The sequence below is a fragment of the Limanda limanda genome, chromosome 6 (assembly GCF_963576545.1).
Source record: "Limanda limanda chromosome 6, fLimLim1.1, whole genome shotgun sequence".
In the NCBI taxonomy this organism is placed as follows: Eukaryota; Metazoa; Chordata; class Actinopteri; order Pleuronectiformes; family Pleuronectidae; genus Limanda; species Limanda limanda.
Window position 1 is genome coordinate 24,318,697 of NC_083641.1, and position 16,765 is coordinate 24,335,461.

The following is a 16,765-nucleotide window of genomic DNA, read 5'->3' on the forward strand; positions in this document are numbered from 1 at the left end:
TGTGAATTACGTCTATTGTGAAACTGCAAATAAACAGTAAAAAAATAATAGAAGCTTTCTTTTACATTTTTACTATGTTTGTGTTTCTATTTTGGCAGTTGATCCTAGTTTTCTAACCTATTTAATTAGTCCAAGAGGTCGTAAATCGTAACGAGTCGCACTCATGAGCCAAATAACAGAGAATCTGGGTCTGATTCAAACGTTTGCGCACAAGGTCATAGAAAACCTCAAGGCAAATATTTCATCTGGCTGCATTGTTGCAAGAAGCAGCTTAGGTATGATTTATATTCCTCCAATTAACAACATAAGCCCATCATTGTTCATCTCAGGCGAATAAAGTTATATCGCTAAAGTAAAAATGAATTATTGATTTGTTTATGCAACTTTGTTCCTTTTCTACACGGTATCAAGTTTTGTCTACGACTTCTTAACCTGACTTTTCCTTGCAGGGAAATTAGAAATGACTTAAAACAACAGTTTGTTCAGATGCTGTTAAAAAAAAACAATGGACATATTTATACCAAAGTAAGATTTTTTTTTATTGGAAGAAAACAGAACGGAGAAAACCTGCCGTTGTCCACATTGAACCGAATGTTACAAACTCACATGAATCTTAAATCAACTCACAGTCAGAGAAAGAAAAAAAACGCAACAATAAAAAGTCAAAACCAAACAAAACACATATTTCAATCTCTATCATGCTGAGATTTGTAAATCTTCCCAAACAGCCAGTAAAAATCTCCCAGCTTCAACCTTCACCTCCAGCAAAGTCAAAGTCCCATAGTTTTGGAATTGAAATGTTTGCGCTGCTCCCCTAATGGCTTATTAAAACATTTTATTGCTACCCTGCCTTGCTCCGTCTTTAAACTCCAACCGGAATGTTCATTTGAACACACAAACAAGACGCACATGAGATATACATTCAAAGCACCATTAACTTGTTTATGAGAATAGCTTTATTTTTTGTCAGTTAGGCCTATACACCTTTTACAGTATATTTGAAATCGTTGACATTTTAAGTGTGTCCCCCCTGCACTGAAACACAGCGTCTCCACCTCCTGGGTTCTGGAGTCTCACTCGGTCTTTACGAGGTCGACGTCCCTCGTCCGTCCACGCTCAGTCCCGTCCTCTCCTCCTGTTGCCAGCTGGTGGAAACAAGCGTGGAAACATAAATACACGTCAGTCAGCCGGCTCATGCGGAACATGAAATATGTTTTCAAGTTGAACATCTATAGGCTCTGATCTCATCGCTCCCCGACCCCCTCCACAAGGAAGCAGCTAAGCTCAGCACAGAAGGGGAGCGAGGAGCGTACAGACCCGGAGCCGGGCGAGCGATGCGGTGGCAAGCACAGCAGCGAGAGAGTCAGCAGCCCACAGTCGGCTTGGTTTGACACTTTGGAAAACAAGTAGAGTTAAATATGGACACTGACACTGGTCCTTTCTGATTGGTTTGGCCACAGCAGCACGACAAGCGTAAACAGACACAAATGCAGCATCTTAATAAACATATACAACCTTGTTTATCTGATCTGTGGAAAACCTGAAGTGTAAAATCTATACGCTGTGTTTTTTTTAGAGATTACAGATTTGCCGCCTCTTGTCTATCAATCCCCCCAAACCTCTTTGTTCATATTACAGGTTCCAGATTAGCAAGCAAGCTACTAGGGGCAGGACCTGAGGATGACCCCAATAAATTCTGATGTGGATCCGAATCAGGGGTTGGATCCAGGATCTTTTTCTTTCACTCCCTGTGACATTGTTGTTCAACCTTTTTCCTTGATTTCTTGAAGGCTGCCTTGGTGGAGCCCTTTTCTCTACCGATTTCCATTCTAGTTATAAAAGAGGCTCTTATCCCAGAAGTTATCCAGATTCCAAATACAAAATAATTGTGGCTTATTTATAAATATGTAGTCGTAAAGGCGAATGTAGGTTATAATTATATCATGTTCAAAAGGTTGATATAACATAAAGTTCAAGGGGCAATAGTCTCCAGTGTGCGCTCTCTCTCTCTCTCTCTCTCTCTGGAACTCACTGTAAAAATCCTTGTATAAATGTGTGGCTGGCAGTAGCCTCAGCAGCAGCAGTGTGGACACACACACGCACACACACAGATAAACACAAATGCCTGCTAGCTGCAGCGGATCACAGAGCGATAGCCTTCATGCAGAGTTGAGGTATGAGAGACGCTCTCAATGCAGCAGGTCCGTCAACTCATTCCTGCTTGTTAACACCGACACTTAGGGAAAGGCACTGATGGCCGACACCCATGAGACTGATTACATGGCCCACCCGGAGCACAGGCCTGGGCCATGTAAGAAAGCGGACTCCAGTTGACTGCCTGAGCTATCTCACATGCCTCACTGCATTTGTCTAAAATGCAGGCTTCTTGTTTTTTCTCCTCCTTTTTACCTATAACTCTGCCGCCAGTTCTTCGTGAACCACCTGCTACAAACAAAACAAACAATATGAATCACAGGTTATTTACGGATTGTTCCCTGCAGGCGTCCAAACAGACCAAACTCACCTTGGATGATTTCGGTAAGTTTTTCGCTGTCGAATTCTGAGAAGTCGCCTGGGGGGAAAAGAAAAGAAAACATCAAAGTGGGACTGAATTGTATTCTACATTGTAAATGGTAATAGGAGATTGATTGTATTTCTATATCACTTTTCTAGTCTTTTCACACACCACTCACACACGGGGGGGTGGATTTGAGCCAGAGAGCGAACCACCAACCCTCTTTCCCCCAATGCCAATCACATGGAACACTGGAAATTTCTCTTTTCAGATCTCAGTTAGTTTCACTGACCTTCTAGTGCGATGTTGGTGGTTCCACTGCTGGCTGAGTACTCAGGGCCTGGAAACGACAGCGTCCATTAGTATTTACTCTGAATCATTCTTTTTTTTAAACCTGCTGCCTCACTGATTCAGGTGAAACATATTTACCTGTGAGAACACTGGTGACCTTGGTGATGGAGGGCTGGCCTCCGATGACCCTGGTGACCTTGGTGATGGAGGGCTGGCCTTCGATGACCCTGGTGACCTTGGTGCTGGTGGCCTGGCCTTCGATGACCCTGGTGACCTTGGTGACGGAGGGCTGACCTTCGATGACCCTGGTGACCTTGGTGATGGAGGGCTGGCCTTCGATGACCCGCGTCACTTTGGTCACCTGGGGAACTTTAAAAGAACAAAAGGACACGTTTCACTACACTTAGATTACAGGTAGCACAGCATTGCCCATCGATAGAGTGAATCTTCCTTTTGTTTGCAGGTAACAAAACAAATGGAGCTTTCACTTGATCGGATAGGTTGCTATGACAGAAAATGTGATTCATAATCAAAGGATTTCTGCTTGTTTTTATAAATTGTGTTTATTTTGTGTCTTTTTTCATATTTATTATCAAAATATTCCTTCCCTTGGCTGAGAAATAACGTTCTTCTCTCTCTGATTAACACTACTAAAGATGCTGGTCCCCTTGCATTTGCATATGTGCCTGAAACCATCAGGATTTACCAGCCTCCCTGATATTTAACCATGCAACCGTTTCGTTGACCAGATCGAATGTGTCCGACTGTGCTGATTAGGAATCACAGGATGATGACACTCTCAGCATTACTGTACCTTCCTGGATGACGCGAGTGACGATCCTCTCTGGTGAAAACAGGAGATATAAAGCCATCAATGACAGTGAAGAATGTGATAAAAGAAAATATAATATATTGCAAGAAATAAAGTGAAAACAAAGCAATTATAAACTCAGTTTTATTGAGACTTACTCATGAATGTGAGGGGAATCTCCTGATATTTGTATCCGGAAATGTACTGTAAACAAGAAAGGGGTAATCATAATTAATAGAAGGCCGAAAAAATGAATTGCAAACAACAAACTTCCCTGGGACACCCTTGATTAAAACCATGAGAACGACTCTCCACAAAAGCTGCTTTCAGACATGACCTCCTGGAAACGTCCGTGGAAATTAGGTCGTGACATTTTCTGGAGTTTGAATTCCACGCATGAGCCACAGCTGGAGATCAGGTCAGAACAGAAAAATGTCCGGAACATTCAGGCCAGAGGTTTCATCTGAGCAGAGACGTGCAGGAGGACACGACATTTAAAGTCATCTGCAGAAAGCACAGTGTTTGTGTTCACACTCCACCGACGCCAGGTTATTGCCAAAAGCTCTCGAAACTCATCTTTCCAAGTTGACATCTGCGCCTTCTACGACACCTTTTTTCGATCTTGGGATATTTGTATTCTTTCAGTTTCACGTCTGTGGCAAGTTAGAAAAGTCATTGCCACGAAATTTGAGGACATTTTCCAGTCTGATTCATCCCCTCTGGACAATTCCAGGAAAATATCCTGACTTCAGTGCATGTCTGAAAGCAGCTGTAGATTCTTTGGATCAAAAAAAACAACAACCCTGTCTTTAATAAGTCTCTCAGCTTTTATAAGAACAATTTATCACCCTGATTTGCATGTAGGTGATGAGCCTCTTCAACAGCATCATGAAATCCTGGCTTCCAACTGGGATATCTGGAAAAGAAGGCACAGGGCGTTAACCTCAAACAAAACACCCAGCGCATCTCCAGAAGAAAGAGGGGGTATTAAGAACGTGTGAAAGTTTTACCTCCGGGATACAAAACTTGGTTGACGAAGTGAACGACTCCGTTTGTAGCCATGACATCAGACTCGGGGACTTGGACAGAATTCACGAGAATGCTGCTGTTTGCCTGCAGGGCGACAGTTATAAATCAATTACAGACAAAGAAGCGCCACAGAATGAAAGGGCTTGCACGAACCTGAATAAATATGAGTTACGCTTCCTGGTAAATAATTTCTTTGCAGAAGTGAGGAGGAGCATTTAATCAAAAAATAATTTCCCAGTATAATAAAATTACAGCTTTTATCTCCCTTTAGAAGTGTTGTAGCGGGAAATACTTACAAACATCAATCTGAGGTTGCTGCCCTGCAGAGACTTGAGCAGGTTCGTCACCCCGGTCTCCAAACCGCCGCCGATGAACACGCCGTTGCTGAAGTGGTACAGCAGGATGGTTCTCAGAGCGTTCACGTCCTCTGGAATTAAAAACAGCAAACTGTGGGATTTTTTTCCCCGCTGGCAACTTGGAACCAGTGGTGTATAAAGTACTTGAAAGCCATACTTGAGTAAAAGTACAGATATATATTACCTGAAAGTGACTTCGGTAAAAGTAGAAGTCACCCATCAGAAAATGACTTGAGTAAAAGTCTTAAAGCTCATATTTAAAGTACTTAAGTATCAAAAGTATCTGGTGTTGAAATGTACTTAAGTATCAAAAGTAAAAGTACAAGTACCAAAATTAAAAATGCAAAGTGCTTTATATAGTAATCCTATACAGACACAAAACAACCCAAAATGTTTCTCCTCAAGATTTATCTCAACTGACTGAAAAATTATTTTCTAATTTTACAAATTTTGAACCCTAGATGAGAGAGAGAGAGAAAGAAAAAGAGAGAGAGAGAGAGAGAGGTGCGCCGTGCATAGAGGCGTGCTGTGCCAACCTCCGCTGCTCAAGTAACGAGCCAGTTTGAGAATGTAAGAAGTAGAAAGTACACATATTTTTGGTCAAATGTAACGAGTAAAAGTAAAAAGTCGTCAGGAAAAGAAATACTCAAGTAAAGTACAGATATGTGAAAAATCTACTTAAGTACAGAAACAAAGTATTTCTACTTCCTTACTTCCCACCACTGCTTGGAACACATTTAAAATAATGAAGGGAGTGCGGGAGACCAACCTTTCAACATGGACATGTCCCGCTCGCTCAGACTAGCGAAGGCCTGATCGCTCGGGGCGAACAGAGTGAAGTCTCCCTCCTGATGCAGCAGGTCGGTCAAACCAGCAGTTTCCATGAGAGACAAGAAGATCCTGCGGCACAGAGAAGAAAACACTAACTCAGCTGTTGCACAAAACCACCACCCGAGGGGCTGACATCCTGCAACAACAGCACTTTCTCAGTCCCCTGCATGCGTGCCATGTGGGTTCAATGAAAAGATGTAGAAAAAACACAGTCTGGAGAACAAGGCTGCAATTCAATACGTCGCTGTGCACGTACCTGAACCCTCCTTTTTCTGTCAGAATCTCAAACATGGATTTTTGCGCCGGCTTCAAAAAAATCCTCATGAGATGAAGGGCCCCGTTGCTTCCTTCCTTGCTTCCCCTGATCAGACAGGAATTCTCAATGCACACAGCCTGCAGAAATAATCCACGAGTTAAAGGCAACAGGGATGGATGTCATGTCTAAGACGGGAGGATTGATGGTCAGATGACAGCGATAATGCATGTAGTGTGTGTGTTGGTTGGCAGCCAGCCACAGATTTCCAGAATAGAGGACGCACCGTGCGATAGATGAAGACTCGCAGGAACTTCCCCCCGATGGTCTCCAGCCGCTGGCCGTTGTACAGCTGTCCCAGACCGATCTTCTGCTTCAGGATGTGACTCTCCAGAATGACCTTGAGATCACTCTGATCCATGAACATCACTTCATCTGCAGAGAAAAGGGACAAGGTTTATATTTTCCCTTGTACCACCAACATTGTGAGTTTTGACATCAAACTCCTCAGCAAGATAAATTTGACATATGTTTCTATTCCTGCTATTTTGGACAAAGTATCCTCAGGAGCATCGTCCGAATTTCCACCTGTTTGCAAACATCTGCCAGCAGAGACCTGATTTACTGCACATTTCTGTAGATGGACTGTGTACAATAATCTGCGAATCCCGTCTCGTGATTTGTAGGATACCATACATCCAAGATTTTACGGTTCCAATTCATGGTTGTTAAATCCAGCTGTTGCCTCTTCGTGCACTCCTCACACCCAGAGAACCAAACGCTGAGAGAGATATAAAGTATTCTGCCTCGATTAAATGCACATTACATTGCTGTTGCAGAAACCAAACAACACTCCCTTTTAATTGAAGTCCAGGACTGTTCTCCGGGGTATTTGGTTTTACATGCCGTGAAAGCTCCTGCAGTAAATCCATTACCTCCCTGCAGCTCCACTTGTGTACATATCTATTCACATGTGAGCACGTAATTACAAGTAGAAAATCTTCCCCTTCTTTTCCCCCCCAGACTGGTTCCTAGCCTCCAGCAACTGGTTCACTCACCAGTGAAGGCGGCGTTGAGAGGAGCCAGCAGCGTGTACTCTGCCTCAGGTCTCATGGCGGCGGAAAGGCCCAGCTCTGACACCATATCCCCGAAGGTCGACTGGGAACTTCCCACCAGTTCCATCACCTGCTTGGCTTAGAGTTCACAAGGACAGTTGCACTATTAGATGATGGATTACAGGAAAACATCAAACACAATTATGTTTGCGGTAAACCAGGAGCAATTAGAGCAATTTCACACCTGAAAGTCTGAAGCATGGTTCCTATCTTTGTTGCATTTGATCCGGATTTTGATTTAGGGAGTGGACTTAAGAAATGTGTGTGACATAGGTACTGCATGGTCGTTACTTATGTGGCTTGCATCTACCTGTACTGGACATTGATTGGTTTGTAGACGGGCGTGTGTCTGATGTCGTCGCAATTTAAATTCCCTGCTTTGAATTAGGTGCATAGAAGAAAAGGTTTTCTTCTGTTTGACTGGAGAAAATTAATGAATCAGTTAATTTTGTTGCCACCATTGTATTATTATTATGTTATTACTATTATTATGTCATCAGAGACAAAGACTTCAAGAAATCCTGCGAGACACTTCCACTTCTTTTTCCTTTTCTATTGTTTAATGCTTCTGTAACTTCCTGAAATTTGTCCAAAAGTCCAAACTATCTGAAAAAGTGTTTTCACACTGCAAATCAACTGCAAGAACTGGACCGAAAAAAATCATTCTGGTCCGTTGTTCTGTACTTTGGTCTGAGGAAGCTTTTACGCCTCTTTTAAAGTCTGAAGGTCCAGATCAAACAAGTCAGATGTGAAAGCCCTTTAAATCTGAAGAAAGAGGAGATGGAAACCTGAGTCTGGCATGAGCACTTTGTCGATGAGGTGGATGACACCGTTGGTGGTGACGATGTCCTTCTTGAGCACCATCTTGATGCCGTTGACAGTCAGACTTTCACCGTCACATCCGATCTCGATGCTGTTGCCCTCCAGAGTCTCGTAGGAGCTGCCGGCCATGATGCCCTCAGAGCACTGCACGGAGTCCAGCAGGTGGAAGCTCAGAAGAGCTGAAAGAACCAGGCAGAGATTTAAAATGAATGTGCGGTTCAGGTGAACAGTAGTTTGATGTTTGGGTCAATATAGGTCAGTTGCGCTGCACGGGCTGTTTTATGATCTTTCCCATGTTAGGCTGCAGCTGAGGCTGTAACGTCCTGAGAACCTGAACATCCTTTGGATCCCTTGGGTCCTTGAGTGAGAAGACTCGTGATTTCTTCACAGCTCTATTAAACTTTGTGTGAAACGTTCTGATCTCGGATCATATGGAAAGCTGGGGGCTAATAAAAAATACTGTGTAGTGGCCAATTTGACCAGCTTGCCCAATGAAGCAGCTGCTTCCCGCCTGTCAGTGTTCACGCTAATAGAAACAAAAGTTAAAAATGCTGAGATTCTGCAGTTTCTTGTGGTTTTCTCCTTCACTTTTTAATGCGTTTCTTAAGGTTTTAACTTCTTCTAATTGATGAATATCATGATAAAGTTCTTGCAAATGTGGCCACTGATATTGACTTACTCTCAAAACATACAGTTATCCCTGACGTGTTTAATAATGTGTTGCATTGTTTGACTTTCCGTCCACAAAGCATGACGCATTACTTGAAACTGTTATTTTTATTTCTCCTCAACACAGCTTTGTTATGCACAGTTTGCCAAAAGTGTGTAAGCTCCAGACCCGTTGTGGTTTCATGTTTTTGTTCATTGAACATGAGAAAGAAAAAAAACGAAGTCTGGCAAACGTGCCGCCAGCAAACGACTGCGCTTCCTCCATATTCCTATTCATCATTAAATATAAATATAGTCCTCGTTACTATGGCTAATATAAAACCTCTGTTGCTGGCTCAGTGTTGTGAGTGGCCCCGAGTCAGGGTTACCTTGGATGGCCGGCTTGTCGCTCTGAAGTCTCTCCAGCACGTCGGTGCCGAGGCTCGCGAAGGCTTCGTTGGTCGGGGCAAAGAGAGTGTAATGTCCTGGCTGGCCCAGCTTCTCCAGCATGCCGGCGCTATGAGCCACATCCTAGACGGTGATTTCATGGGCAGGGTTAAGTTCAGTCAAACATTTGCAGGATGTAGACAATACAACCCCATTCAAAAGTCCAATTTAAAGCACCTAAATCAACATCTGTACCCTTCTGCATGTGTTCCTCCGATGCTGCTCTAAAGGTTTGTTACCTCCAGCGAGGAGGTTTTATCATCCTCGTCTGTTTGTTGGTTTATTTGTGAGCTGGATTATGCAAAAATCACTAAACCGCTTTCCACAAAACTTGGTGGAGGGATGGAGCCTAGGCCTCGGGAGAACCGATTACATTTCTGTGCAGATTTGGATTAAGCGGTGGATCCTTTATTTGTTACATTTTTAGGGGATAAGGCACAGATTTAAATTTCCCACTGTCTCTTAATATGTTTTTAAAGTCTTCAAACAACCTCTTTTTCCTCTTTTGTAGTTATACCATAAGAACTAGGAGGTATATGCTCTACTGAATGTCCTTCAAGTTTCAGTCTGTCGTCATTACGCTCATTACTAAAGATGAAAATTAACTTTGGCACATTAATCGTGCGTACTTACGCTCAGAGTTGTCAGCTCGTCATCAACCTCGATCACGTCCTGAATGGTGTTTCCGACGGCGCTGATCACACGGTCGATGACGTGCACGACTCCGTTGGTGGCGACCTGGTTGGCGTAGATAAGCCTGGCGCAGTTCACCGTCACTATCTGCGCGTAACGCACAATTGTTATTGTGTTAAAACCACATGATGTGAGAAGAACTATGAAGGCACTGAATAATAATCTCACTCACCCCATTGGAGTAATGGTTAATAAGGAGACCGAGGTCATTGTACATGGAGGGGACAGTCAATCCGTTCCTTAGATCTTTGGTTAGGAGGCGTTTGTTGACCATGTGGTAATGCAGCGCGTTGTACAGCTCAATGTTGACGTTGCTGACCAGTGCACCCCTCACCGCCTGTAAGGTGAGAAAAAACAAGATGTTAACACGTCACAGGAAGAGACGTGCAGCTTCGGATTTGGTTTTCTCACCTCATCCAATGCCTCCCAGGCGTCGTTGCTCGGGGAAAAGAGGGTGAAAGACCCAGGTCCCTCGATCTCGGGCCTCAGCTTCGAAATATCGGCGTAATTCTGGGTGGAGCTGGCCTTCACCAGACCCAAGGTGCCATACACATGGTCAATAGGAGCCACTGAGAAGGAGATGAACAGTTAGTGTTAGGAGGTGTCAGCCTGTCTTTCTGGAAATAGAGATAAGAAACATGTGCATTGGAAGGCAGACTCTGCATGTGCTGACAATATGCTGCGGCATCCTCTACTTGTTTTATTTGGTCGGATTTCAGAAATAGCGCACAGCTGCTCCACAGTTGGTGGGCATGTCCTCCTCTAACCCTCATACATCGACTGCACGTAACACAACATACCTGCAGGGCAACCACGCGAGCCCTCCATCTTCATGTACCCAGGGCAACACTCGTAAAGCACTATCCTGCAGGAAAGAGAAAACAGATCATAAATAATGGGTATCGCCTCAAAGAAGATAGAAGAAATATGCATTTTCTACGGCTGCCCTGAATCATTATTTGGTCTATTCATCATTTCCAGATGTTGCTCATTATCTCTTTCATTCCTCAAACAGTCCATGTGATCCTGCGGCTTTGGCCAAAAACCTAATGGAAAGGGAGCCGTGAGGATTACGCTGCCATTACAGTAGTGGGCCTGTGCTGCCCAGACCTCGTCTTTGAAGCTAAACAATTAGCTTGGACTCGACTTGACGTTTGGTTAACCTCAGGAACATTTTATAATCTGCCCTTGAAAAGCTGCGGGATAATGAGAGTTGAGTTTTAAGGAAATTCTGGTTGACACGAGGATAATTTAAAGGTTGTGACAGTGTGTATTAAAGAAACAGACTTTTTTAAACAATTTAGATACGAATGAGAAAAGATTCACTCGCTGCTTGAAATACACGAGAGGAGCAGCGTCTCCGCTCCACTTAAACAGCACTGGACCCCGTAGTCTGCAGGAAAGCAGTAAAATTCAGTGTGCAGCTGCCAGATATAAACATGCCTATACCCCTTCCGTCAGCAGGTTTCAACATGCTGGAACCATCGTATTGTTTCCAGCTCCTGACATTTGGCGATATCCTTTTCACTTCAAATCACTAAAAGGTATGTAACTATAAAAAAAAAGACCCACAAGGCCTAAAGAATACCATATATGTCCATATAAGGGATAAATAATACCACATGTGTCCTGAGTTGGCCGCATGGGAAGTTCATTACTGTAGACTGCCCCTGCTTTTATAGTTTATAAGCTCAAACTGCGTTGCAACTTTTTTACCAGTTTCTCTGCTCTGTGCGATTAAAATAATCACGTCAATAGAATGAACATTATCGAGTCCTTATGTTTTACAACTTGTTCACTTTCTAATATGAGCCTGTGGGAGTGTACGGGTGCACTGGTTCTGCAATCAGTCATCTACAAGAGTGAAGATTGATGCACGTTGTACAAGCTGTCTGGGATTTGTCTACTTTTAGCAGTTTATCTTTATCGGGACTTTTCTTGCACACCAGGAATGTGCTGTAATTTCTGCCATTTGGGGAAAAAAGTAGACAATCAGGACTTTGTCAGGAAGCTTTAAGACAAATTATCTGATAAAAGTCGCCGCTAACACGTTCAGTATAAAGTTGCATTTGTGAAAAAACAAGGTGTCGAGACAGATCCCCCTTAAGTCCTTAGGTCCTGTAAGGTGATATTCTTTATCCTGTGGTGTGCTCAAAGAAGAAAAGTCACCTACAGGGGATCTGTTGTAATTTGAGCCTAAAACCGTTTGTACATGAATATAATTGTTACAAACATAGTCACTGTGATGATTATTTGCACAAATCTGCAATAGAGGGTTGTTTATAGCTTTCGTCCACTGCTGATGTCCCAGACAGGGTTACACCAGGGCTCCCGGTTCATGGCTAATTGAAAACTCTCGCTGCTGCATGTGAATGGAGGCTGCATGGAGCTGGAGCGACTGGGATGAGATCACACGAGCCCCAGTGCGGCGGCGTCAGCAGAAAAGCCGCTCTGCATTGCTTTCCCACACAAAGCCACTTGTGGCTGGCCCTGGAGCTGGAAACTTTTGACTTGTCAGCGTCTTCCGCGAAAGGAACTGTTCCGCTGAGAATCAAGATAGGTATGTCAAACATAATATATGGCCTCGGTGGCTTCACTCCAATTCAACCAATGGCTAATGGGCAGTTTGGTTGGACGATATTGACTTGGAGACAGAGCTGCGTTAGAAACAGAAATAATATTCTCGTTTTTTGGGATTAAACTCTTTGCTCCTGACGGACACTGTGCTCCTGTGGAAATGGGCATAGGTTGCTTGTGCAGGAGGCTCATTACGACCCATAGTAACGTTTTATTGTCCGGTAAACTTTCGCTAACCTCGAACATATAACAAAAAAGTCTGCGCTGCTCAGAGGTTCGGGTTTTAATCGGCTCGACGAAACACAGGACTTACTCACAGGCAACTGTTGTTAATTTCCTGTGTGAAACCGACCGTTAGTAGGATTTTCTTTATGACCACGCCAGGACCTTAACGGTGTGTTTATTATAGTAACCACAATGACAAAGATCCTATGACCTTAAGGAAGTTCTTATTTTAAGTACTTATTTCCCTAATTTCCCTTAAACTCAAGTAGTTTCCTTGTTTAAATCCAGGGACTCTGTCAGAACCTTAACCTCCAGTTTTGTACCTTCAATAAAAAGAGGTTATGTTTTCACCTCTGTCCTTTGTTTGTGAACAAGATTGTACAAAAATATCAGAACAAATTTATACAAAATCTGGTGGAAGGATGAGGTTTGGGTTAAGAAACAACCCTTTAAATGTTGGTATGGATCCAAGATTTATTATAATTCTTTGAACATTGCAAGATAGGAGTTTTTAAACTTTTTCATCGATTCCCTACAAAATAAATCATGGAGCCTGATGAAAACAATCCTGCTTGATTGGCTTGAAGGGAGTGCTGGACAAATAGATGGACGGATGTGTTGTCCTGCTTGCTCTAAAAACTATGGAGACGCTGATGTCAAACATGCATGGAGAGATATTCTGCAGCAGGCAAAACCTTAAGTCAGCTCCAATTTAAATGACATAAAAAATGTTGACTGAAAAATTAAGATGAAATAAAACGGGAGGGTTTTGGGAGTTTTCTAGTTTGGGTTGAAGAAGCTGGAGAAGGAATCGGTTTCAGAACAGCTTTAAACTACAAAACGTATTCATGTTATCTTATCAATATAACAATGCTTGCAAGTGGATTCTGTATGAAACTATTTGTGCATCTAAGATCAATTAAAGCAATATCTAATTAAAAAAAAAAACAAGATCAGTTTATTGGTAATTTAACTAATCTAAGTGCATTTTATCTACACATGAGAATATTCCTGTCTCCAGATCCGCTTTGAAAGAATATTACGTAACCCAGGGTTCCTCAGGAGATCTTGCATGAGCACAATGTCTCGATGCATAAATCACTTTACTGTCTGAATCTCAACTTCTTGGCCCCGGCCATGTTTGGATTGATTCCCTGGTCCCGTGTCAGACTCCCGTTGAACCAGATCAAATTCCTTGGGCTGTTCACTTCAGCCTGTTCAGAGCGCTGGGCATGATTCTGACATAATGCAAACATAGAGGGCAAACTAAGTGTGTGTGGGAGAGCAGACTGTAAAACAGGGATGGCTCAGATCCATGTTAAAAACCCGAAAAAGTGCTGAGAGCGCTGGAACAATAGCAGAAAAAAAAAACAGGAGGTTGTCTCGAATGATTGAGGTGAACGCTTTTCCATTCATGAACACAGAGCAGCCACATCACATCTTGGAATCAGTGGTTCACCGCAGTGGCATCCAACAACACCCCGGGCTTATGAAAACCCTGACTTACAGTTTATTGGAGCAAATGGGAATTGCCTTAAACACAAAGACTAGGGCTGCATCTATAAATGTGTTTTTCATTTTATGCAACAATTAAATTCAAAGCACAAAAACAGATGTCTGCCTCTATGGAAACTCTGAACTTTCCATTGAATCCTTTAACGAAAAGGAAAAGAAGAGGCAGCAGATACCGAAGGGAAATTAAACTTTTTTAAAATACATTTTTAGTGAGGTGGATTTGCGTGTAACACGTTTGAAACACGAAGCAACACTTACGCTTTCTTTCCACAGATGGCCCCTCGGTACCAATTACGACAAGTGCTGAAGTACTTCTTCTTGGTGCCCATGACTTGCTGGAGAGCGCAGACATTGGGTCTGAGGAGAGTTGAGGGTGAAAAGGGGACAGAGCGTGAGTCAGCAGGTAAATCGCTTAAGTTCAGGTTTGATGGAAAGTTATTTGTATGCAAAACTGTGTGAGTCCAGCAGACGTTCTGTCGGGGGGGAGACAACAGACTGTGAATCAACTATCCCCTGCTGCTTGTCAAATGTGAATAATGAGATCTCTGCCTGCAGGTTATGAGATTAGTTTGTCAGATGTGAATAAGGATTTGAATACATCTCTGCAGCTTTTCCACCTTTCCACCATAGTTCTTTAAAGAAACACCTGATGTGAAACAAATATGACTAAATAATACAGCATGTGCAGACTTAATATAATTGCTCATGGCCTTTAATCCTCAAAGTTCAATGCAACTGCTTGCAATTAGAAATAATCACAGAGGTGTAGAAAGAAAAATACTTAAAACAATTCTCCTGATGAAATATTGATGAGCTTACCCCTCTTTTCTCGCCCTGATGCGACTGTGGGCGACTATTTTGTCATAAGCCGAGGAGTCGGCCCGGTCCAACGTCGATAGCACCACGAGGGCAAAGGCAGCCACGAAAAGGAGCTTCATCCTGGATTTGTCAGCTAGCCCCTCCAGACCCAGAGTAACGGCTGCAGCCTCAGAGTGGGAGTTTATATAGCAGGAGTCGCTCCCTCCACTCAAGGAGGATGGCAGGGTTTAGTGGATGCAAGGACCACCCAGGACCTCCCAAAACGACGTTTCTTTACTGTACGTCTACCCAGAAATGAGTCATCACTTGTGTGCAATAAATTGTGAGTCTGTAAATCTTAATTTGTGGTGCAATCTCTTATATTTTTAATTGTTTATGCAGGGACCCCTTTAAAAAGTGGGGCCACAATAGCATTTACAGAATGTTTTGTGTTTTATGCAGATTATATCAGCAGAGATTGATGCATTTCTCACAAAACATGTTTGGTTTAAATATTTTCTGTTGAAATAAAACTCCAACTTTAGCACAAATACAATTTAACTTGTTTCACCTGAGATATACAGGGAAAGCAGGTAAAACGTGTTTGAAGTGCACATTTAGTTTTAAAAGGGTCAGAATTTAAAGGTTTAATTGTTATAGATCTTATGCTTTGAGCAAACTTCTTGGGTTAATATATTTATCAGTGCACAAAGTAGCTTTTGGCATTTTGCGAGCCCTGCAGCCGGCTGCCACATCAGGTATGTACAGTTAGCAGATGGAATAGTTGAGAGGCAGAATCAAGCTGTAGCTTGTCTCTAAAAGTGTCATTTATTTGGACCGAAAACAAAGAAACGTTACATAATCTTTACACTGAACAAATGCCAGAGCACTGATAGTGTATTTTTTAGAATGTGGTTTGCTCCACCTAGTGGAAGCACGGGCCACGGACAGCGGGTCTCACAGCATTACCATTGTGTTTGGATTGAACTGCCACAGAGTAGTGAGTCTCAAGTACCTTTCAAAACACTGATACAAAATGCTTTACTAGACAAAAATTAAGAATTGAATGCAAACAACAGGAACTATTTAAGAGAAGGTTGAACACAAATATAAGAGACTGAATGTTACATATGAGAAAAAAGTAAAATAAACATTCGTAAATGAGGTAAATAGTCAAAAGGCTCAGAGATAAAAGATTCTTAAAGGATTTTAAAAGTTCAGGTTGAGTTCAGATCCCAATAGCTAAGACAAAAAGCCTCAAATAGATAAACATGCTGATTTCAATTTTGAGTTTTGGACGTTGATGTTATATTTTCATTTCTTTATCAAAAAACATTGAACTTGTTTCCTGAACATCAACTGACATGTATCATGATTCCTTTTGAAGCTACAATACCTGAGCCATTAATCCAACTCTGACTGGAAACACTTGAAGCACAAGAACTAACAAGAACAAAACACAGTTTCTGGGAAGTGAAAGTCTCAGGAAAACAATTATTGTGAAATGGCCCAGACATGCACGATATGAAATCCTAGAACTGGAGAAAAAGATAAGAGGCTGCAGCTTATGAATTATTAAAGCATCTACTTTATAATGTTGTCCTGTAATTTCTTTTTAAATGATTACTCCTTATACTTACAGCAAAATGGCCAAAGTTTGATACCTACAAATTGGTACATGACTTTGTTGATTCGGTTTTAAGCCTTAAAAGGTTGTAAAAGAGAAAATAGTTCAGGTTCACCAGGGCGTGTTGTTACTCCGAACATACCCAGGTGGCATCACTTCATCACCGTTCATTCACCACATGGTGTTCAGCCTACGTGCAGATGTTCCAGATG

General features: G+C 42.4%; 1 protein-coding gene across 2 annotated transcripts; it reads right to left on the bottom strand.

Moving 5' to 3' along the window:
• Positions 1-1,116: 1,116 nt before the first annotated feature.
• On the bottom strand, positions 1,117-15,087 carry LOC133003654 (periostin-like). Of its 2 annotated transcripts, XM_061073442.1 has the most exons (22): positions 14,948-15,087; positions 14,387-14,485; positions 10,612-10,676; positions 10,223-10,380; positions 9,984-10,148; positions 9,752-9,898; positions 9,061-9,202; positions 7,990-8,202; positions 7,145-7,279; positions 6,373-6,521; positions 6,090-6,226; positions 5,772-5,902; positions 4,943-5,073; positions 4,628-4,730; positions 4,466-4,533; positions 3,776-3,821; positions 3,621-3,650; positions 2,984-3,175; positions 2,808-2,855; positions 2,525-2,572; positions 2,410-2,445; positions 1,117-1,145 (listed from the first exon to the last, which is right to left on the bottom strand). In XM_061073442.1, exons 1-22 carry the CDS (start codon positions 15,064-15,066, stop codon positions 1,117-1,119), a joined length of 2,391 nt encoding a protein of 796 aa, XP_060929425.1. In that variant the 5' UTR covers positions 15,067-15,087. The 2 variants fall into 2 exon arrangements, with proteins under 2 accessions (XP_060929425.1, XP_060929424.1); XM_061073441.1 differs by lacking the exons at positions 2,410-2,445; positions 2,525-2,572; positions 2,808-2,855 and having other exon boundaries at positions 2,945-3,175; positions 3,621-3,646; positions 3,772-3,821; positions 14,948-15,066.
• Between the last annotated feature and the right edge of the window lie 1,678 nt (positions 15,088-16,765).